The sequence below is a fragment of the Prosopis cineraria genome, unplaced genomic scaffold (assembly GCF_029017545.1).
Source record: "Prosopis cineraria cultivar Desert tree isolate PC_DT_omini unplaced genomic scaffold, ASM2901754v1 PC4, whole genome shotgun sequence".
In the NCBI taxonomy this organism is placed as follows: domain Eukaryota; kingdom Viridiplantae; phylum Streptophyta; class Magnoliopsida; order Fabales; family Fabaceae; genus Prosopis; species Prosopis cineraria.
Window position 1 is genome coordinate 3,604,905 of NW_026555335.1, and position 24,932 is coordinate 3,629,836.

Sequence of the window (24,932 nt, forward strand, 5' to 3'; positions counted from 1 at the left end):
TAAAATAGAGACGAAGTTTTGGGAAAGATTAACTATAAATCGTTAACAATCGAACATTCACCAACGATGCACGGACAATTTTCCCCCCTGCAGAGTGATTATTACCTGGATTATTGACTATAAAATGGTTCTAAAGTCGGACTGAACAAGCTACGTGAAATGAATTTTAAGGCCAAACGAAACAAACAATTCAAGACCAGAAGCGAATTCAATAAATTGAATAGAAGAGTGGAGGATGAAGGACGATACAGTAGAGGAGGACTGAAAAAACGAAACAAGCAAGATATTTTGAAGCACTGCTCATACGGGTGACCTCCCTTGTCATCACCCCATGTGCTTTCTCACTGTCCTCCCACTCCTTCGGAATCTCTCTCTCCTGACCTCCCTCCTTCCTTTTATTTTTTGAATTAAAAGTCACAGAAAACAACAAATGTACAGAAGAATAAGTCATATCAAAGCTTCATAATAAAAAAAAAAAATAAAACATAAAGCGTCTTAACAAGACTGATATATATATATATATATATGAGCATTTATTTGCTTTCATGAAGACGTGAATTGAGAATAAAATTGGACACCTTCCTTCCATCCTATACATTACGGTGCTTACTCATATTCCATCAAAACATTGCGCGTGCGCGTAATTAACTAAGGATAACCTTCATACACTTGCATTTCACATACTACAACATTGCCACATATCACTTCCCTCTCGTGATATATATTACTTTCAAGTATTTAATTACATTCATCTCTAAAGTGTGAATTATTATTATTATTTTTGTCAATATCATAGTCATACATCACACTTTCGTCTCTAAGGGCCTGCTTTGCAATTACTACATGTTAATGTTCTCGTTGAGCCTTGCCGCTGCCGCCACGCCACAGAAGCCGCAACGCCGCCTGGAGTTCTTCCCGTGTTCGGATTGTTCCTCATTTCTGCACTGATCGCCACGTCTTCCGCATCCTCCCGAGTGGCCGCTTTATCCGGAGCCAGCTTCCCCGTTGCATCCCTCAGCACGTCGCTCAGCCTCACCTTGTCCTCGTCGCGACAACATCCCGCATTATACGCCACCGCCGACTGCGCCATGGTTGCCAACCCTCCCGCTGACATAGCATTGCTTACCGTTGCTCTCACTTCCGCCGCTTGTATTGCGGCAGCGTCGCCCTGCTCCACCGCCTTATCGCCCACCTCCCTGCCGCGGCTTCCAGTGCCTCCCCTATCGTCACCGCGGTCTCTCGAATTGCCCCCGCGTCACCCGCTTGAAACGGCGTCGGTTCAACATACTTCCCCACAACCTTTATAAGAAACGCAACGCGGACGTTATCCACAAAAATGCTTGAATAAATGCTTTAGTTGGAGAAAATGAACGAAAACGCGCCAATCGATTTGAAAATAAGAGATTCATTTGGATTATTTCTGTTGTTGACTAATTTGTAACTCTAAGGAGTTTGTGTTGCGACGAATTTGTTGTTTGCAAAATGAACAATATAGAATTTGTGCGCAAAAAAAAAAAAAAAAGGTTGAGACAAAAACTAATTAGCCTGTCCGGCAACTGATTCAGTTACAATGCGTTTCCAGGAGCTCGAGTCTCAGTAACGGTGACACCTATGTCACCAGTGACATCGTTAATGTCCTGGTGGCCGACAAGGCATGAACGTTCGTTTTGCGTCGCGGCTGACTGCATAACCGCGGCGGGTCCTCCGGGTTGGGTTCGTCCGAGCACCCTGGTTTTTCTGCACTCTGAATCGGGGCAGCATCCTCCGGTGCGACAGGCTTCTTGGCGAGGTCACTGGACACGTGAAAAACGTCAACGTCTTTGATAGGGTGTTGACTCCCGTGGGCGGGCCTCGGCTGTTCCTGGCTCATTTTCTGGGATTCAGCCTGAAAAGAGAATAATTTGCGACTAGGCGAACGTTTCCAATATGGCTTGGGGAGCTGCGCTTGAGCTAAAGAGATTTAAATATAGGATGTAGTAGAGCCCGTGTCGCCATAAGAAACATGGCAAGAGAACAGTAGTGTCAACAAGGAGACACGGCGCAGTCCTGTCATGACACTTGGAACGTCAATGTTACACGTGGTATCGACCGAGCATTATTAAGTTGTTCCAGCGCCCTACAAATGATTGAGTTTGGCGCCATGCAATGGCACCAGGGAGCACTCAAGATACTTCTCCTCATTCTAAGCCAACCCAATAACCTACATGAATAATTTAAATCTAATTACAAACGTGACATATGCATGTTTAATTAATTTACTTGCGATCACATAATATGGTTCGGTTACGAATTCCCACGGGTCTAGCTTCTCCCTGGATCATAATTAATTTCGTGGCTCCTTTTTCTTTCCCACGTCATGCAACTATATATAGAGATATATGCTCTCTGTTTGTGCGCGGCCCTTTGGTTGTGTGTTTTTGCGCGGACTGTGTGGATCGATCTCTCTCCTTTCTCGGCCGACGAAAATGGGATCGGGGAAGCGAGAAGGTAGAAATAGGTTGGAGGAAGGCGTGAGATTGGTGCTCTCTGGTTGGGATGGGCTTCAGCTGGCGGTGCAGAATCAGTGGGGTGGCTCCGATTCCGTCCAGAAATTCCATCACCTCTCTTCTCATCTCATCTCTTCCCTCTCCAAATCCTCCGGTCACACATCTCTATCTTCTCTGTCATTTTCTTCTTCCTACATCGCTTCAGTTCTTCATGTTGCACCTCAATTATCTCTATCTCTAAACCATTTGCAGCACCTGTTCGTCTCGAGGATCTGGAAAGTCTGCTCCACGAATCCATGTTGCTCACTTTTAATACCGACATAGAAGATGGCAGCATTGAAGAGGTATTATTATATAACCCGTCTGCTAAATTATCTAACACCCTTTACGTACACCTGTTCCTCTAATTAGCTTTATCTCGTTTCTCATCAATTCCCTTCATAAATTGTCAAATTGGGGTACATGTGGATATGAAGCACCAAATAACATGATACAATAAACATTGAAAACCTGAAGATCAGAGACATCGACGAATGTCGCACCTATATAGGTTATTGTTTATATGAAAATTTCATATTGTATCCATCCGATCTAGCTATTTATGGTTTGAACTCAACTAAAACAATGTGTTCCATGAAGTATACAGGAGCATCATTCATAGATCCTTTTCTCTAGACAGCGATGTGTATATGTATCTGTTCAACAATAACCAATTATGCTTAGTTAACTTTTGTCAAATTATAGCAGACACTGCGCAGCTAGAACCTATAAAACTAGTTATTTAAAGCAATACTTAGAAGTATAAGCATTGATATATGTTGAGCCAGGAGAACAGTGGTTATCTTTGAAGCCCTTATACTAATCATAACCTTTTTTCCCGTAAGCAGGTAGCAGAACAGTTGGTAATCATCCACGAAGAATACCTGCACAGCCAATTATTTTATTAATCTCTGTGAGAAATTTCCAATAATGATCTCAAAGGTAGCTCTGCGTATTAAACTAATTAATTATTATTCATAATTAGTCTCTACCTCTAATTTTTATATATCCACTTGTGTGTATGACGTGAATTTGTGTATTGATCATTCACATCATACCTTTTTGCAATTGACACAGGTTGCAAGTAATGAAAGTAAGATTTTGCTGAATGAGGATATTGATGACAACGAAATTAAGAGACTTTCAGCTCAAATTCATATCTAGGAGATTGCTCAGTGATTCAAAAATTTGTTAATAATATATATGAGTAGACTTTTGTATTTAACAACTAAATGGTAGGATAAATTTATTTAATTAGTAAAAGAAAAAAACGTGAAGTGTTATGGGCCCACGAAGACTCGCTTGCTCTCTTGTTTTTTCCTTGTTAAATTGATCCTCTGTTTAGTTATTGTTCTCATTTTTTTCAATTCACTAACAGCTTAATGTTACAGTTATTATTTCAGTACCTTTCCAGCGATATATTATCATTACTGGGTAAAACGGGCAGTTCCATTACATGCCCAGAGACTGCTTTGGTTATCGAATCGGTTGAATTTGTTGACGAAAAAGTGACAGGAGAATTGCAGATTTGCGGTAGTTCCCTATACTGGATTAAGAATTTTGTCATTCATTCAGTAACATCCAAACTCACATGTAGATTGAGTTTGCCCAGACGTGTGAAGGTAATATAAACATAATCATCAATATGCAGTATTAAGGTCAAATGCATTTAAATCCATCCACATCTTTCCTTATAATTGATCTCAAATTTACCGATGAATCTAATACTCCTTCCGCCTTCTGGTTCAATTTATAAATACTAATTAACTTTTTTAAAAAAATTAATGAAGTTTTAACTTTTTTCTTATTAAATATAAATATTTTAACAAGGCCAAAGTATACTTGTAATCCTTTAATTTTATATAAATTTTTGATTTAGTATCTTAATTTTATAAAGTGTCTTTCAATCATTTGACCCTAACACTATTAGTTTTAAGTGATTATTTTTTATATCAATCATTGTTATTCTAAAAAATTAAATCTAATGTATCAACATCTGACAATATTTTATGAATATTTAAAAGTTCAATATAAAATTTTTTGAGATGAAACTAATAACATTAGGATTAAAAGACTAAAAATGTTCTTTATAAAATTCATGAACTAAAATAAAACCTTGTACAAAGTTAATTTTAACCCTTTAATAATATACTTTCTTCCATTAATATTTAAAAAGGACAAAAAAAATTTGTAATAAAAAATTAATAACACATCTTATGAATATGATAAAAAATTATTCTCTCCTAAGAATGGCAGAAATGAAGACCCAAGGAATTTAAGGACTTGTTTGGTTTCTGTTTTCATTTTTATATTTAAAAATTATTTTATAATACCATTTTTAAAATTATTTTTAAAACAAAAAAATAAAAATTTATTTAATTATGTCAATTTAAAAACAGTTTTAACATTAAAAATGGAATCATAGTGATAGTTATAGGCAATTAATAATGATGATTAATAATAGAAATTGATCAAGGTAACTATAATTTTAATAACTAAATGTAATGTATTTTAAAAATAAGAAAAATAAAATGAAAATAACTTAAAGTTGTCGCTATTTAAAAAAAAAAAAAAAAACAGTTTAAAAAAAATCAAATGAAAACACCTATCCAAACAAATTTTTACATTTTTACATCTTTTTAATAATTTTTAAAAATAGAAAACAAACAAATCCTAAGATTCATTAACAATTTTTGCAAGTTTGCTCTACACTAATTCGAACAAATATTGCAATTATCATCAATGCACTAAGCCTCCCAAGGCCATGCACAAGGTAACGAGCAAACATTTGTCGTGATTGAAACTTACACACGGCAAACCCATTCGTCGGTATTTCAATTAGTACAATTACCTTCAATCAAACTTTAGATGTCGGTGGGCCAAAGTAAAAAATCTCAATGTTGTCGGCCTAAATCATAGCCCAATTTATGTTTTCGTTTCGGTAAGAAACCAACGATAATTTTTAGATGGGCTTTGTGGTGGGAAAAAATCACAATGTTCAATCCTTTGCAGGCGATGACGTGTTTCAAGCAGACGCCGCTTAATTTATTATGATTCTCTTACACATATCAATAACTTAATTGCACTCCACCACAATAACAACAAAGTCAAAATCAAAATTGCAAACAAAATAAAATAGATGTCATTATCTCAGATATCACATTAATCAAATGAATTTTAACTAATGATTCATCTAAAACATTTCAAGCATATTTATTGTACACTGAATTTCAGATTTTATGCACACATAATCGCTACTCCATTAATCTTCAATTGACAAACTGAAGGAAAGGGGAAAAAAAAGTTTTTTAAAGAATAAAATGCGAAACAAAATAAAATAGCCTCCGTGCTGTGGAGGGTGGAAAAGTAAGACGGACGAAGTTCTGAGCTTCATTGAGGCTTTCGGCTGCGAAATCCAAATAATTTAATAATGTATGCTCATGTTTCCTCCGTAATCTCATTTTTACCCTCCACAAATCCAGCTTTCTACCCCACCAGCTCCTCTCCTTTGCTCTTTGTGACTCGCCGGAAACTTTGTCTTAGAGGATTCCATCGGAAGGCGCGTCGGAAGCTGCTAAATTTTATTATGTCTGCCTCCGTTTCGAGGTCGGGATCCTCTCTTCGGCTTTATGATGATGACAAGCCTTTTTTAGCTTCTAGGACTTGTAAGTTTCTTTTTCGTTTTTTAATGCTCCTCTCAGAATTGGATACCTGGTAATTTTTTTTTTTTTTGCATTTTTATCCAGCATTTTCGTGTTCGCGAATGATTAATTTAAGATTACTGCAAGTTTTGCTTTTAAACTTTGAAATGTTTAAATGATGCTTGAATTAGCGATGAAATACGTTGTGAGTCTCCGTGATTGCTAGGCAATAGTGAAGAGGTTGCATAAGATGTTACTTTGCTGTTCCTTTACTGCTATATTTAACAGTGCATGAAGGTGTCAGTGCATAGCTTAGGGCCTGACAAGTGATGATAACTCATAAATTGTTAGGCTGGTGATGCGCTTTTGGATTATTTTGTGTAGATTTGCATTTTAAAACAATATCTAGATGTTTTTGAAGAATTCGACCCTCAAAAGAAGGGAATCAAGGGAAGTATCGATATTTTAGGGGAAGCTTAAAATGGAACTTTAAACTTTTGAATTATATAATTCTACTCGCAAAGTTACAATGTTCTCTAAAGATTTAATTGGATAATCAATTTTTCCCGTTACAATGACCAATTTTTGCTGCCCCTTCCAGATGCTATTTTCTCTCATTCACTCTTAAACTACTATACTCTGCATTTTGTTCCGCAAAATTTTTCTTTTACCATTGATGGACTAAATGCATGATTGAACCAGATGCAAGTAAAGGGGATTTGTTAACAACGAACGCAGAACTAGAACTAGAGGTGCCTCCCACAAGTAAAACTGCTCCTCACAAAAATAGATACCGTATGGGCACTATAAAATTGTTTGGGGTGGATTTATCCCCAGATAATATTGCTGTTGCAATGGTATATTTTGTTCAAGGTGTTTTGGGACTTGCAAGGTTGGCCGTCAACTTTTACTTAAAAGATGATTTACATCTGGATCCTGCTGAGGTATGTGTTCTTAATGCTCACGGTGTATTCTTCAGACAATTTCATGCTTAAATGCATGAATTGTACTTATTTTTATCTAAGTTCTAATTAATAATATATGAGCCTTTGCTTGGTCTAAAAATTGACACCAAAAAGTGATAGTGCTTCCGTGAAAATTGTGCCCTATTTCATTTTCTTCAACCAATTATACTTGTATGACTGACGAGTTATGCATGGCTGACTAGACAGCTGTTATTACCGGGTTTTCTGCATTACCATGGCTTATCAAACCCCTTTATGGATTTATTAGGTGCGAAGCTTTACTGTATCTCTTTTCTTATGCCCTTAACGGAACTAGGATTCCTGCATCTAAGTTATTTATAATATGCTATGCAGTGATTCTGTCCCACTTTTTGGGTATCGAAGAAGGTCATACTTAGTTCTATCAGGGCTTCTTGGTGCTCTCTCATGGAGTTTGATGGCTTCTTTTGTTGACAGCAAATATGGTGCTGCTTTTTGCATACTTATTGGCTCTCTTTCTGTCGCCTTCTCAGATGTTGTGAGTTTATCCGGCTTAGTTAATGACTTAATTCTGATGTCCTTTCCCCGAATTGCTTAATTACGTTGACACTTTACTTCCTATTCAGCTACACGTGCTGTAGATGGTATGTTATGTAATCAACAAGCCTGTTGGTCATATAAAGGTCATGGGCCTGGGGAAGGCTGGTTATCCCATCTCTATACCTTCATTTTTTCCTTTTTTTGGAGTGACTATCTCCATATTTCTAAGTTTCCTCGATTTGGATGGTTTTGCAGGAGAAGCTTTTGAATTCACTATTAGATCATTAATCTTTCTTTAATATTTCAATTTTAAGAAACTGAATCTTTACAATTATCATTTTAGCAAAAAGTAAATGTCTAATAAATAATGTACTCTAAATATTTTATTCCTTATTGAAATTAATTTAGAATTTCATTTACTTCTCTTTCCACTATTTTGCCATTTGGTTCATTCTCTCCACTGCCAATTCCTGAGTGTACTTCTTATGATTATATACTTCTATGTTCTAATCAGGAGAATCCAAGTTGGCTATAGTTTCTTTTGTTTTTCTAATTACCGCAATATTGTGGATGCACTATGAAGGCTTTTGACTTAGACGTGGAAGTGTTAGTGCTGAATATTGGAATAGAAATTTAAGATTTTATTTTTCTAAGTTCATATAAATTGCACCTGCTGGTGTCTGGCAATACTGTTTAAATATGCATGCCACTGGAACTGCTTTTGAGTTGACAAATAAATCAACAAATTGCACAGTTCAAATATGGCTTGAAGATATTTTGTGATTAACTTCACTCTTAAGTTATTGTGAACTTATGGCTTGAGGAACCTGCCCCTTCCCATATTACTCTGAATTCCTCTTAACCCCTTGCAAACTCCTTGCTCTCACTTTTAGAAGCATTTCAATCTGTCCCCCAATGTCTCCCAAACTATGGATTTAGTGTTCTATTTTCTTCAATATTCAATTTTTTCAGTTCAGAAAATGATGCTAGACACTGAAGTGGTTTTAGGTTGTAGATTCAATGGTTGTGGAGCGGGCACGTGGTGAATCACAAAGTACCTCAGGATCTCTTCAGTCTTTATGTTGGGGTTCTTCTTCTTTTGGTGGAATTGTGAGCGCTTACTTCAGTGGGTCTCTGGTGGAAACTTATGGTGTAAGGTACCTATAGAAGTTTGTGAGTCAAGATACTTCTGCTTAGTAATTTTAGTACCGTTTTTAACTCCTAAGAATTGGATGTCCCCAGGTTTGTTTTTGGTGTCACAGCATTGCTTCCACTGATAACATCTGCAGTTGCTGTTCTTGTAAAAGAACAACCCATGCTTGGTCCTGCAAGGGGCCAGAGTCCTCCTTTTGCTGATCCTGATTTTATGGAAAGCTCAAAACAGAATATTGTTCAATTGTGGCATGCTGTGCGACGGCCCAATGTTTTTCTTCCCACCTTGTTTATTTTCCTGTGGCAAGCAACTCCACAGTCTGACTCTGCTATGTTCTATTTTACGTATGTGCAGCCTTTAAATATGATCAGAATCTCTCATGTTTGGACCAAGTTTCTTGTTCTCTTGGCATTTGCTTGCCAGGACATAGCATTCCCTTTGATCTTACACAATCTTTCTTTCTGATTCATCACAGCACAAATGCCCTTGGTTTTACCCCAGAATTTTTAGGTCGTGTTAAGCTTGTTACCTCAATTGCATCCCTGCTTGGTGTTGGACTCTACAATGGATTTTTGAAGAATGTATCCTTACGAAAAATATTTCTAACAACTACTGTTGTAGGTTCAGCTCTCGGGATGACTCAGGTTTGTGGTATGTTTCAAGCAAGTCCATATACTTTTAATTCGGACTGACTGTTATTAATATGTTTTGCTTTCTTTTTCTTCTATTGCTAGATTGTCCTGGTTACTGGACTAAACCGGAAGTTTGGCATTAGTGATGAATGGTTTGCAATTGGGGATTCTTTAATTCTCACTGTTTTGAGTCAGGTAATCATTATGTGCTTTCACTGATTTTATTATACTACCTGCTCTGGAAGGAGATCTAACTAACCTCCTCTACCATGATCGTGGTCATGAATTAGGCATCACTTTTGCACATAAGCAATCTCTCTTGCAGAAATGAGTATTTCATTCATGCCTCTGCCACCAGAGAGAGATGCTTTTGCTCTGAAGCTAGTCCTAGTTCGGCATTGACGGTGCAGTTCAATGTTAAAAAAAAAAAAAAAAGCAAAACTAGCTATTGAGCAATTTATCAAGTCCTTAAAATTTTTAAATTTGCCTTAACAACATATTTAATATTTATGGTTAGATCATCAACAAACCACTTAACCGGGGGGGGTGAGGTACCCAAAATTAGCACGCACCTTTCAATTTAGACTTCATGTTATTGGGGATTCTGGGTCCTAAGGTAAATACCAATGTAATATATCAAAAAGCTGTACCAGTCCTTTATATAATTTTGGACATAATGATAGAAACGTCATGATTCAGGACATTAAATTTGCTTTATTCTATTGATTTGTTAATTAACCATTACTTTTCTTGTTAGTGCAAAATCTGTTTTGCATCTAATTTACATGTCTGTTTTAGGCGTCCTTCATGCCCGTTCTTGTGCTAGCAGCAAGACTCTGTCCCGAGGGGATGGAGGCAACACTTTTTGCAACTCTCATGTCCATATCTAATGGAGGGAGCGTTCTTGGGGGCTTGATAGGTGCTGGTTTGACTCAAATATTCGGCATTACCAAGGATAGATTTGATAATTTGGCTACTTTGATCATCCTTTGCAATCTTAGCTCATTATTGCCTCTGCCTCTACTTGGCCTCCTTCCTGGGGGTGACCCTGATGCAAACTTAAAGGACAATGACGACGACGACATTGAGATGAAGTCTAATTGATTCTGATGGCTTGCTCATTTTTGCCAAAGCTCTTGCCCAGTTTTGGTCTTCGTTTGTTTATTCAACTGGTGGTTTACATGCCAGAGAGGAAGGTAGAGATAAATCTGTACATAGTCACTTGCTAAAGAAGGTCCTGCTTTTGCCCATGCTTGTTTTGGAAGCCTCTATGAACACGATAACAGAGTTCACCTTGAGCTGACAACTGTGTGTGGTTTTCTCCCTCTCCCCTTCTCACCCCTTGGCGAGCCCAGTTTAGTCTTTTTCAGCGATTAATTAGAACAAAATAATAATAATAATAATAATAATAATATGCAAACATGTTATGAGTTTCTGATATCTAATGTTTTTCTTTTCATATCCAAATTCCCTGAACTGCACGTAGTAGTACAATGAGCGCATGAATTACGTGAAAATGTAGAATACTTCAATCGGAGATGCATGCTTTCGTGGATGACAACTTTTACTCGGCCTGTAACTGGGGCCACGGGCGGGGTCTGTCTTCTAAATCTATAGCTAGACCGATAGTTTTAATCTATTCATTTTCTGTATATTACACAAAATGTAAGAATTGAATTGCAAATTTATGTTCCTGATTTGTAAAATAATATCATTTTCTATAGATTATATAAATTATATTGATAAGCGTCAGCAAATGTTTTTCCTTTTGAAAACATTATTTGCTTAATTTATTTTTTAAGATTAAGCTTTTAATCTTTTTCAGGTTAAACTAATTTTATGTTATAAGCAAATTTGTTTTCCCTTCAGAAAACATTATTTGTCTAATTTTTTTTAAGATTCAGGTTTTTAATCTTTTTCAAGTAAAACTAATTTTGTGCGAAGATTGGATTATTAAATGAAAAAAAAAATTTAAAAGTAGATATAAATGTAATCTAATTTACCGATAATAGTTTTTTTGCAAAAACTTCATTTGACATGAGTCATATCTATCCAGCCCCAACTAAACTAACCACGAGACCAAACCAATAAAACATGCAAATTTCTGAAAGTGGTTGGTTCAACTCCATTTTGTTTTGGGTCTAAGATCAAATCAAATCCAACCATTAAACACTCCAACTAAAACCTTGACATGTATTTAGCAACAATGGTTTACCAAAAACAATAATGATTAGATTAAGTGAAAGGGATTCAATTCTTTTAAGCAAGGCGGAGAATTGAATCTTATAAATAAAAATTGTGTTAGGAAATGTATTCTCAATTAACCTCAGGCAAGTTGATCATTGACGTAAATTTAATATCTCCAAATCCAATCCTCTTACCCTTAGTCTAATCCGCTTCCACCTATAAAACAAAAGGAAAAAAAAAAAAAAAAGGAGAGCACAGGATTTATGTGGGATAAGGATAACAATAACTATAAATAAATATATAAAAAGAAAGATAAGACAATGTCCATACACGACAGATGCATGGAACGGGAAAAGGAACTTCAGAGGGCTCCGGATGCAGCAGGTGGACAATACACTCAACGGTGCACGTGGTGGGTCCTACAATTCATCCAATGCTTTGTCGTTGTCCCAGACTTGATCGCAGCACTCTGTCAAGTGGGTTCAATCTTTTACCAAGTACATGTCCAATTCCCGAAACTCGAATACAACTATGGGGATGTGTCCCGTCCTTGAATTGACCCCTTCTAAAACCATTAAACATTAACCAAGTTGTCTTCCGCTTACACTTCAGGTGCCATGTGATTGTGCGAAAAGATATTGCATTTCTCAATTCTCATCCAAAACCAGATGACTTGAAAAGCTCTTGCTTCGAACTCGTTGATTTTCTGCCTGTTTCCAGTCATCGTCATCTTTCTCAGTAAACAATCTTTGGTGTCTCTAATTCCATTCTGCAGAATGCTTTATTCTCTGGTACAAATGGATTGCTGCTAGTTACTTGGTCATTTCAGAAGCACCCCAACTGGCTTCATAATTGAATAACCTCAACTGCTTCATTCAAAATCATTATCTTTATCAATACCAACAAATGCAAGCTGTAGAAAAAACCCCTTGGCAGCCAGATCATTCCCAGCTGGCGCTTGCGGTGATTGTTTTCACTTTGTTTTCTCACTTATTTTTCCCCCCACACTTAATTTAATCTCATAGATTGAAGCGAAAGTTCATGCCAGCCACAAGTTTATTGGCGTTTCTTCACTTTGAACCTTTTTTCTGTTCCATGGGACTCTAAATGTAAATTGATTAGGTCATACCGGTTGACATTCTTCTGTGCAAAAAGCTTTCATATTGGGGGGAATGAAAGCATTAAAAGAAATACGCCACGCGGGGTAAATTAAAGCAAATGCTAATAACAGATCCTAGTTGTCTGATTTATCTGAAGGTATTGGCAAAAATAGGCCCCACGTGACAAAATATAAATAAATATTTGGGGCGAATCATTCTGAGAAGTGTATTCATATATACACAATCTAGCTTCTTCATGAATTTTCAATAGAATAAATCTATCTAAGAATTTCCTAAAAATATAGAAGTTTTCAGAATCCCATCACCAATAAAACCTTCTGGTTATTTGATTTCTTACTGAGGATATATATTGGCAACATGATAGCCAAGTTGATAAAATATAGCAGAGATTCACCTCTAAACAATCAATGATGTTAGACAGATCTTTTGATTACATTATGAATGCCCACAATATTTTGTTCAATAAAAGCGATTGTCATCTTTTTTAGATTTTTTTTTCCAGTTATTTGTTAAAGTCAGCCTTAAACAAAATTTTGGAAAACGCTTCTCAAACTGTCATGAAACTAATTTTCTCGAACGATCAAACAATCAGAGAAAAGTTCAGGAACAATATTAATGTTGATATTATTTCTGATACAGTCATAAAGAATGAGAATGGCAAAGATCGAAGAAAGATATAAGCTTTAAAGCATCACTTCTTTACAAGTGTTACAAATGCCTTTTCCAAAGTGCAAACCCAGTTTTCATTTGATAATGGCGGTGGTTGCCGCCTTTATCATTTTCCGAAGACAATGAGAACGCTAGTGATGATGGAGAAAGAGATTAAAGCAAAAATGATGATTGCTTTGGAGGTTTGTGGCTATAACTTATCTGTATGGAAGCTTATCCACTCATTTCAGCCTGATATAAAATGTTAAGGATAATATTAAGACAGAATAGTATGGTATAGCAGGTACTAAATGATTGGTATAATAGATGGGAAATGAGAGAGTCGTTGAGTGGGAAGATAAGAAACTAAGAATCCGTAAGTGCAAGAAAATGCATGTGAATTGCCATGTGAAGGGCATTAATTTCTGTAAAACAGACATATTCTTCAACGTACTCCCAAACAAAACCCATGTGAGAATTGTTTGACCCCTTGAAGTCAAGAATAATATATATAGTAATAGAGCTAAAGAAAATTGTGATAGAAGATAAATCTAGTTATATACATCAGGAGGAGTAATCCAAATGCCATTTTAGATGGAACAGAACAGGACATTGCCATGTGAGCACTAATGTCAAGTTGAACTATTCTGTGGTTACAAAATTGTTGCATGAGGAATTAGATTCACATCATAACCAAACTATACACAAAACAATCAAGTAATAGCAGAAACAAACAAGAGCAGAGTGAAAACTCTGCTGGCGTCTGGGAAAGCAAGATCAGAACTTTAGGGTTTCAGCCATTAGTTTGATAGGCAAATGAATCTGAAAGCTTTAAATACAGTTTGGTCCAACAAGAAACGCAGAGACGTAGACTGATTTCCTAGCATCATATCCAGTTTCCCAGAATCACATGAGAAATTTTCTGATATCATGGTGATCTTAATCTGGACTAGCCTATGACCCTAAGACATTATCGGGAAACACTTGTTTTGTGGCCACTGGAATTGCCGGAGGCCAACCAGACAGGCTATTCTATGTTTTGGAATGAATAACTCTGAGAATGATACAGTGTCTTTACGTGGCTGCGCACTGAAACTGGCAAATAATACCCTTTCAATCTAAGCAAACCTCACATGCATGGCCATGCCTTGTCTGTGGACCTACAAGGAATGTACAAAAGCTGTTCCTATCAGCAGAAACGACAATGTCTCGTCTTTGCCACTTGGTATTCCTTAACATACAAAAACCCAACCCTCCTATGTTGGCTAGTTTTTTCAAGTTTGACCGCATTCATCAGTTTTCTTTCCTGGGTGTGTCCATGGCTCCTCCTTTCTTTTCTTCAATCTAATCATACCCTTGGTGCAATTGTGTCTTCTGCATGTTTCAAGTATAGAGTTGTACTTTTTAGTGATGAGCTTTTTAATAATGCAAACGTGGGTTTGGTCCGATTACAGGGTCCTTTTATTATTATGTGTCTCAGTTTGAAACAAATCAATCTGAACACAATAGTTTGATTTCTTTAGTTTGGAAGGGCCTAAGATTACTGTTAATCAGTTGCGTTAGTCCCTGTACCTTATGTTGGATCCATGTTCAAATTTGGCAAATTTGGCAGTTTTCTGTTTTTGCGTTTTCTTGGTGAGTAAAAAGCAACAACAAAAAATTAAAATCAAGAAATAAGATAGGTGGGAAATGACAACAAATTTAGATCATATATTTATTGATTGACAGGTAACCAAGTTGAGATTTGAATTTAAAAATAAATATGATTTGAAGTTCAAGCATTGGTTAACAAACAAAGGGGTCATCAAGTTATTATTATCAGTCAGTAAATAGAATTATTATTGTTCGTTGACTCGCTTCAATTATGACTTTTCCTGTATCATAAACCTAATTCACTTTATTTAGGGCCGTTTGTTTTAAGCATTTCATGGAAAAATTGTTTATAATTTTTTTAAATTTAATTTTTGAGTTTCTATTATCTTTGTTTTAAACTTTCAAAAATAATTAGAATCTGAAAAAAAAAACAGATTTTTAGTTATTTTAAGAGGCTATATTGAATAACTTCTATAAATAATCTAATACAATAAATAAGAGAGAATGTTTTAAAAAAGCAAGATACACAAAAATATCATAAAATTTAAAAATAACTAATTAATGATATTTTTTATTATTGTAACCAAATATAAGATAATATCTACTCTTTATAAAATCTCTACAAAATAATTTTTTTTTTATAAAATCTCTAAACTATATAAAAATCACTTATTTTTTAATTTTAAATAAAGGGGCCCTTAATGTGGTTCAATAATTATGTGAAGTTTCATGAAATTATTCATCCTTCCAAGAAACATAACATTCATTATTAACTTTGATTTTCACTTCTTTTCAAGAAATATAAACGGATTAAATTAGCAGATATAAACGTGGCTTTTGTTAAACCTATATCCGACGTGGTCATTTATGATTAATTTGACTAATTTATTATAGATACAATCTGTTTCCTTGAAGAGTTCAAGATTTTAAGCACATAACATTGATTTTCCACGTGTCCAAAATTGAAGGGAACCATACATGCATGGGAAGCCAAGTCAACAAGATGAGATGCAACATTGTTGGTGTGAAAGCAACGTTGAAGAATGAGAGGATGGGATCAAGGCGAGGCTGTTCCAGACTACACACTGGCAAGATTAATTTAATTTGCAGAAAAATTTAACAGTCTTCCTCAATTATTAGTAGTTTGTTTCAGTGATGTTATAATTTCCTAAGTATGGCGTCAAACTACAAGAAAATCAAAGTATTTCCTTTAGATCACAACATCAAACAACATTAACTAATTTATGTTTCTAAAAAATACTAAGTTAAAATCTTAATTTTCTAAAAATTTACACATATTTCCAATCATTCGCCTTAAATATAATAAATATAATGTTTGATTTATTAATAACACCCTCATTAATTACTCAATAAAGTAAGGTTGTAATTGAAAAAAATAAAACACCAATCCAATGTCCTATATTTTTGAATCAAGTAAAATTTAAAAAAAATAATTTATATTATGGTCTAAAGGGGGTAGTTCAAAAACTTATTGACATCTATCTTCTATAATAATATATCAAATGCTTGAAAATAAAATGACATAGTGAGTAAAAATCTATAAATTCTAACTCTTTGTATATATAGTAATTTAGTTAAAAAAAACTTTATTATTTATCCTCACTGTCTCAAAAAAAAAAAATTGTCGGCAAACCCTGCTCCCTATGTGCTCACAATAAAAAATATAAAGAATTCACTTTCTCTTCTTCCGTTTACTCTATGTTTTCTTTCTATCATTATTCATATACACAAAAAGAGGAATAATGAAGAGCCTGAAATGAAAATCTGAATTTGAAGTGAGTTTAACCGTTTCAACCTTGCATTTTCACCCATAAATAGAAGGAGCTTTAACAAATTTAGTCAATATTATATGATTAAATAAAATTAATAACTCACTTTTTTTAAATTAAAATAATGGTTGTTTTTTAATTTACTTTTGATACAAAAGGTAAAATTGCCCTTAAACATCACAATACCTTAATTCTCCTTTTTCACACTGGTTTTGCTTTCATCGACTTGAAAACATGGAGACGACATTGCACTCTTAGTCACGACAGCAGAGAAACTAACAGTAAACAATGAAATAGCTCACACCGATAGATAAACAGAGTTAGAAATTCAGCCAGGAGACCACAAGAACATGGGGCGAGGCAAACTGGAAGCTACAAATTCAGGTTGAAAAATCATGAATGCAAGGTGAGGAAGTTCGAAATTGCAGCTTCTACACAAAGCCACACTAAAGCTGCAAATTCAAGGTGAGGAAATTCGGTCAGACTCTGTTACAAGAGCTAGAATTCAAGTGAGGATTTCCTGAGATTTGTTTAATTTATTTTGAGAAAATAATTATGTATTTTTCATGTTACTGATCTGCAATACTATAGCATTGATATACGACTGTATATCAATTCTAAACAAATTTATGTCTGATTGTCTAGTTATGTTGATTTACGATAGTATATCAGTAATATATTATTATATATCACTAATATTAAGCCATATCAGCGAAAACTTATCAATTTACTTATCATTGATATATAGTCGTACATCAATGATATAGTATCGTAGATCAGTAATGGAGTTTTTTTTTTCAATATTTAATGTTCTCTTCATAATATTAATATCTAGGAAAAATAGAGAGGGAGAGAGGGGAAAAGTTTCACGATGAAGATGGTGATCCAAGCAAATTAGATCAAAAATTTTGATGAAGAAGAGTACTGTACAAGAGATAAATATGATGATCCAAAAAATCAGATCCAAAAAATTGATGAAGAAAATATTCAAAGATGATAAATTAGAGAGGGAGTACGCACAATATGATTTTTGATAATAAAAATGAAAGATCCAATCAGTTAAAGATTAATTAAATTAAATATATTTTGTTTTAATAATAAATATATTCTAAAGATAAAAAAACATATCTAATTAATTTTATAAATGAACTATATTCTAAAATATTTAAAAATTTTATTTATAATTTATAAAAATTATATTTTTTAAGGCCATTCAGTTAATTTCTCTAAATAAAAAGGAAAAAAAAAAATATATATATATATATATATAGGCCAAAAGACGAATAGGCAACACAGTGTGTTTTCTTGGGAGCGAAGTAACAATATTCGAGAACAGATTTTAAGACCAGAAGATACCTTCTTTCCTCAGAAAAAGGGCAAAGCAAAAGACAAAAGGGCACGAGCGACAAAGTCTTTGTATAATTGGAAGACACACAGTAGAAAATTCTGGCACTGTATTGGGTAGTCATGTCTTGGGTTCAGGGTGTATGATCTTGCGTCTCATAAATATCGCCGGCCACTAAATTTCATGAGGATTCAGTAAAAATTCTGTGCTTGTCTTCTTCATGTATTATTTCATCCAAACAAAAACATACACATCGAGGTTGTCAATCAATGGATAATGGATATAACCTTCTAGCAATAATTAGATAGATATGAATTTTGTGCAATTATACATGGGTGGGCGGACCTTTCTAATTAAGGTTATTAGTAATTACTCACCAATACTTTTCTTGTTAGGGATGACAGTATTTGATATTTAATAGCTATCGTTCGAGGAAAAAAAGTTGGCAAATCATAAAATTTTCTGTATGATCGATATTAATATAAAATTTAAAACAAATCACGTTATTTATAATTTATAAGTAGTAAAATATATATTTTTCATACACTACATACATTAAAAAAGAGCTTGTGAATCTTTCCATTCACAAAAATAAATATAGAATACGCATTCGAAAAGAGTGGTACAACATAAGATAAAGCGATTTTATGTATCGGACACTTGCATCCCTAGAGTTCAATATTACATTTTTCTCTCCATCTTCCTTTAATTTTCACAAGTGATCAATGTAGAGGTCCGCGCCAAAAGAAAGGTAATAACTAATCATATGAATATATGTGAAATGTTAAGGATGCACATGGTCAAGCTTAACTTTCGGGAATTTAATTTTGTTTTGATTTAATTTGAAAATAATTACTTAAAATTTAAATCTGTATTAAAATAATACCCGAGTAAGGTTCAATTGATAAGTCAAGATAACTCTTAGAATTAGTTCAAATGCAATTTGACTCAATTCAGTAATTTAACTAAGTTTATCAAGGAAATAAACACCTTTATGCATTCAAAAGTTCAAAACTATGTTGTTTGTGTTTAAATGTATTTAATTTCAGCAACCAAAAAAAAAATTATAAACAGTCTATATAATAATATGTTGAAATTTCTAACAACTGAAAAACATGAATCTATGAAATGAAAGCGCAGGGGAGTGAGGCCCATGGTCAATAAAGTAAAGAACTTTTTCATTAGTTGTGGGGATGAATGTGATACCTAAGCAAATTCAAAAGTGATCGACGCGCATGGATTAGAAAGTGATTATAGTCAAAAACTAAACTTTTCGTTCAAATTAAAGTAGTTAATCAGACCAGCCTAGAAGTTTACCTTGCCATGTGCTGTGAGTATGCTTATTTCTTATCATTCTTATTATTCTATATACCTTATTAAAAAAAATCTAATTTCATTAAAGAACAAAGGATGAGTTGTAAATACATATATACAAAGCCTAAATTAAAGCCATCCCAAACATAAAATAAAATAATGATGGATAATATTAAGAAATTGAAGGAGAGTGATAGCTTAAGACAGACTTGAGAGTGTTGAGACGATAATTTTACAAAACGAGGAAGGCGAGAGAATTAGGTGTGTAGGGTCACCCATGAAATGAAACAAATGGACAGAACAAGGAAACAAAAATAGAGACGGAGAGAGAATAAATGAGAGATTAATAGCATGAATGTGAACAGCTGAGTGGCCCCCACATAAATTGGGAAGGGAAGCCAGCACGGATGTTTGCATTCAAGTCTTGAGTGCTGGAAGAAAGCAGCAGTTGAGGGTTTCCTCTCACTCATTTCCGCTTCCCTTTCAACATGCACCCAATTATGGACCTCTTTTTCAATCTTCCATTAAATTTGTCTACATTTTATACTTACTCTATATTAAAATATATCCATATTAATTTCATTATTGTATAAGTGTTGAAATAAACCCCATAAAAGCATGATTCATCTTGGAAAAAAAAACATTTATTATACTTCTATGATGTTAAAAGCTTTGAGAATTATTATTATATTTTCAAACAAACAAGTAATTTTTTTTTCTTAAGAAACCATTACTGATAATAAAAAAAAGAGTATTATTACTACTACTACTATCTCATTTGAGTTGATGCTAATTGGCATAATAATAATTAGAAGTGATGTGTTAACTATTAATTATTCAAGTGGTAATGTTACTTCTTCTTCTTCTTTTCTTTTAAGAAATCTTAAGTTTAAACTTCATGTTCGTGTGCGTGTGTGTGAGTGTATGAGTTTCCCAATCTTATAAAAAAGAGTTAGATTAGGAGTAATTTTTTTAAAAAACAACTAGAAATGATATGGTAATACTAATTATTTCATTCCATAGTTTAAATATAGGAAGATGGATTCCTCATTTTTCTTATTATTCTTTTTTTTTTGTCATTTTTCCTATTATTGACCCCAAAGAAAAGAAAAAGAAAAGTCCTCGTTTTCCTGATCCCACACTCCATAAAAGCCCTCATATGGAACAACGATCACTTGCTAGCTCTTGAAGCAATAAATAAGCCCATCAATCCCTCCCAAGTGAGAAAAAGCAGAGCAACAACACAAACAGAGCAGCCAAACCGAAACCTTCCTTTTGTTCTCCCCACCTTGTTGCTCAAACTCGTCTCGTTTCATTTCACGCTTTCAAGCTTCGCTCATTCCCAATAGCGCTCACACACACACACACACACACACACACAGAGATGGAGATTGAATCCGTCAAGTGCGAGTGTTGTGGGCTGAAAGAGGATTGCACGCCGGACTACATCGGCCAGGTCAAGGCCAAATTTGAGGACAAATGGCTCTGTGGGTTGTGCTCTGAAGCCGTCAGAGACGAAGCGAGCAGGGGGAAGAAGCCCATTTCCGCCATGGAAGAAGCTGTCAAAGCTCACATGTCCTTCTGTCGCAAGTTCAAATCCAACCCGGCAGTGCGCGTGGCCGACGGCATGAGACAGATTCTTCGGAGAAGATCAAGCGACTTGTCTTTCTCATCATCATCATCATCATCACCAGCTCCGCCGTCTTCAAGGAAGTATTCCAGGGCAGCCAGCACGTCCCAAGTCGGAGATTCTTCCACCTTCACTTTCTAATTAAGACTGTTGTGGGGTTTGAATTTGGAATTAATAAACCTGTTAGGTATCGTTATTAATTTAAACCCCCTTGTCTAGCTAGCTATGCTACTTTTTTCATCTTGTCCTGTACAGGGTGTAACTGATCATTCAGATGAAGCATCTACCTCTTCTGGTTTCACTCTGCTTCTAATCAATGATCTATATCATGACTTGGTAGGAGAAGAAACGTATGAAACGCGACGTAGGCCTGCATTCTCCTTCAGATATAAGATATGTAGTGAACTTAATTTAAAGCAGAATATTAGTTATGGCCTTTCTTTTTGCATGTTGCTGATAGAATAAGCCGTGAGTCTTATTCCTTCTTTGAAATTTATCATTTTGTGTCTCCTTCAAGGATTTCAAATGACCTGAGATATGGTGGTGAATGATATATTGAGTCAGAGAAGTAAGATTAGAAGTTGTGAAATCCGTTTGGTTTCATAAGGTTATGGAGAAATTTGAAAATTATATATTGGACATATTAGATTCATGGAGAATTTGAGTTCCTCACTGATGACCCTGTTGTTATGTTATTGGTATTATTTATAAGACAGATTCAAATAAAATGCAGCAACATATACATATATGAGAATCTGACTAAATTAATACCAATGAAGTTGCAGCAATAGTCAACTTGTCATTCCACATCCACCTGTTTAATTATATCCCAAAAACCTCAACTTCTAAAGCTAAAATGAGATTTTTTTCCCCCTCCATGAAAACTTCCATTGCAAAGTTAACTATGGCCCGGGTAACCATATTTTTCTATTCTTAATTAAAAAAAATAAAACCCTTTTTTCAATTAATCGCCCTCACATGAAGTAGGTTTCCATTTAATCATATTGGTACGTAGAATTATTGTTCTAACAAGATCTTCTACAGCCTTTTTTTTAATTTGTTTATCTTTAAAAATCATCTTTGATTTAATCCTCACAGATCACGAGACTATTTTTAATAATTCCCTTCTGTTAATTTATTATCCATGAGGTTTATTGTTAATTAATATACCTTTTAATATAATAATGATAATGATTGGGCAATAACATATATTGATGGTTAAACAAAGAAAAAAAAATATTCATGATAAAAGACCAAACATAAGTTTCAATCAATTTTTTATGTACTAAATACAACGTAGATCGATTGTATTTAGTATCTAGGGAATATCATGATAATTTGCTTTAAGTGGACGATGCAATGGCCATACTTGAATTGAGGTACGCATGATCCGTTGTCCCAAAGGAAGAAAAATTTGAGTGGTTAGGACGCTAATGTGGTTGAGTAAATAGAAAAGAAACACACAACTCAATATTAACTTGCTTTTAATTTGGCGGTCCTGTCATGTTAAACTTGAGTCCAGCGCAAACCTTGCTCACAATTGATATTCTGTTTAATGCTCATATTATTTTACAATGAAAAGATTGATGTGAACGTATGGTTAATTGGGATTCATGCCTCTTGATTAAATAATTAACGAATGTAAGTCAATACGTGTAACCAAGATCAAAAAGAAAGGGCAAAAAATAAAAATAGAAATTCACGAGTAAATAAATAATTTAGAAATAACAATGAACTCCCTTAATTATAAATATAAGTCAACTTTTAAGTTTTGACTAACTCATGCGCAAGGGTGTTCAATTTATACTTATCTTAATTGACCTGGTTACATCTCAACTGTAACTGGACAGGTCATATCTCGACTCAAAAATAATCAAAACAGGACCTTGCGGAATGAAAGGGGCAAGGAATTTGGGAGGAGATGAGACATAGGATTGCCCTTGAAATGCCTCATTTAGTCTCGAATATTATATAGATATATATATATTATTTTTTATTTTAAAAATATAAATTAAATATATTAATTATTTTAACATAATTTATACTTATATTAAATATAACTTCAATACGTGATATTCATATTTAAAATTAAATTTTTTTATATTGATAATGTTAATGATACAGACTAAGCAATACATGTTAATATCTTTTTTATAATATATTAATTAGGTTAATATAATTTATTCTTATAACTACTTATTTAATAACTTTTATTTATATCATATTTTTTATTTTATTTTTGAAAAAGTAACTAGCTTAACATATGTCAACTAAAGAAAAAGAACAATAACTTAATGTTATGCCGGGTTGTTTGTTATTGCTGCTCTTATAACTAAAAGATCATTTATAATTATTATCATAATATGTTAGGTCTCATATATACATGACTTTAAGTTATACATTTGTAATTGTGATTGATGTAATTCAATAATTGTTATAATTTATTTATTCGTATTATTTTAGTTTTAAACTTAATAAGTTACATGATTTAAAAATTTAATTAATGAATATTATACTCAAACTTTTCTCTTACATTGTCTATTTTATCATGATGGTGGGACTTCCTAGTCTCATCTCAATTCTTAAAACTACGGGATAACTTTTAAGATAGAATGAGATATGAAATAAAAATTTAATTTTAATTATTTTTTGGGATGGAATACAGAACAGGACGATCTCAATTTTATCTCGTCCAGTAAACACCCTTAATCCATACATATAAAAAAGTGGTTAAAGGCTAACAAAAGCATTAAAGTTGTCATAAAATTAAAATAAATTTTAATAGTATCCATATTAATTAAATTAATTTCTACACTCACCAACTTCTATATCATAGTTTTTAGTATAATACATACTACCTTTGGTCTCCATTATATGGCATTTTCTTAAAGCATTTTTTGGTCTTTAATATAACGCACATTATAAGGTATTAATTATATTTTTTATAATATTACTTATATTTAAACTCATTAACTATCAAAGAGAATGTAATGCAAATTTAAATTTTTTTATTTAAATAGGAGTAAAATTATAAGGTTATTTTATTTTTAGAAAAAAAGTTAATAATTTAACTATCACTCTTTAGTTCTAATGATGTAGTATTTGAAAGTGTATTATAACAGGGATATGAGAGAGTATATAAAAAATATTTGATGTTATAACAAATTTATAAAGTGACTGATAAAAAGAAATAAAGATACTTTATAAAAAATATTTAACACTCCTCCAATCTTATTTATAGGGTAAAGAAAGATGAAAAAATTTAATCTTATTTATAGGTCATGTGTCATTTTTTAATGCTTCTCTTTACAATTTTTTTTATTAAATGCTTTAAATAAAAATATTAGTAATAAAATTTAAGAATATTTATTAGAAGTAAATGTAAAAACTTGTTAAATTTTAAGATAAAGTTAATAAAATTTAATATTTTTTTAATTTTAATAAAATATATTAAAAATAATTTATAAATAAGATTAGAGAAGTATATAAAATTTTAGGGATTATTTTTATTGACAATTATTTAATCATGTATGAATGCAGTGAAAGACGGTGCGTGCAAGTGTGCGAACATGAACAGGAAGAGGAGAGATGGTGCTAGAAATTATCATGTCTCATTTACTGACGACACGCTATTTGTTATATATATATATATATATATATATATATATATTTGTGTGCGCCGCTTGCCAAGGGTAACTGCAACAAACAACTTTGCATGTGTCATCTCTTTTACCAAATTTTCATTATTTGGGCCCCAACATTTATCATTCTTTTGGGAACTCTATGCCTTCCACATCGTTCTTTAAATGAAGCCCCACTTATGATTTCAACATTTTCAGGCATAATTCGTGCACCTGACACAATATTAT

General features: G+C 33.6%; 3 protein-coding genes and 1 pseudogene across 3 annotated transcripts; 3 read left to right on the forward strand and 1 right to left on the reverse strand.

Moving 5' to 3' along the window:
* Nucleotides 1-839: 839 nt before the first annotated feature.
* Nucleotides 840-1,870, reverse strand: LOC129308358 (late embryogenesis abundant protein D-34-like; annotated as a pseudogene).
* Nucleotides 1,871-2,408: 538 nt separating this feature from the next.
* On the forward strand, nt 2,409-3,927 carry LOC129308089 (pre-rRNA-processing protein TSR2). The gene is made up of 4 exons (XM_054949087.1): nt 2,409-2,640; nt 2,739-2,830; nt 3,374-3,467; nt 3,603-3,927. The coding sequence occupies exons 1-3, from the start codon at nt 2,466-2,468 to the stop codon at nt 3,431-3,433; spliced, it is 327 nt and encodes a 108-aa protein (XP_054805062.1). The 5' UTR covers nt 2,409-2,465; the 3' UTR covers nt 3,434-3,467; nt 3,603-3,927.
* Nucleotides 3,928-5,867: 1,940 nt separating this feature from the next.
* Nucleotides 5,868-10,868, forward strand: LOC129309834 (folate-biopterin transporter 1, chloroplastic). The gene is made up of 9 exons (XM_054951568.1): nt 5,868-6,190; nt 6,869-7,110; nt 7,335-7,399; nt 7,486-7,648; nt 8,659-8,807; nt 8,893-9,147; nt 9,279-9,447; nt 9,538-9,630; nt 10,234-10,868. The coding sequence occupies exons 1-9, from the start codon at nt 5,956-5,958 to the stop codon at nt 10,537-10,539; spliced, it is 1,677 nt and encodes a 558-aa protein (XP_054807543.1). The 5' UTR covers nt 5,868-5,955; the 3' UTR covers nt 10,540-10,868.
* A 9,735-nt stretch (nt 10,869-20,603) lies between these two features.
* Nucleotides 20,604-21,739, forward strand: LOC129309729 (uncharacterized). The gene has a single exon (XM_054951414.1). It carries the CDS (start codon nt 20,818-20,820, stop codon nt 21,202-21,204), a length of 387 nt encoding a protein of 128 aa, XP_054807389.1. The 5' UTR covers nt 20,604-20,817; the 3' UTR covers nt 21,205-21,739.
* The last annotated feature ends 3,193 nt before the right edge of the window (nt 21,740-24,932 follow it).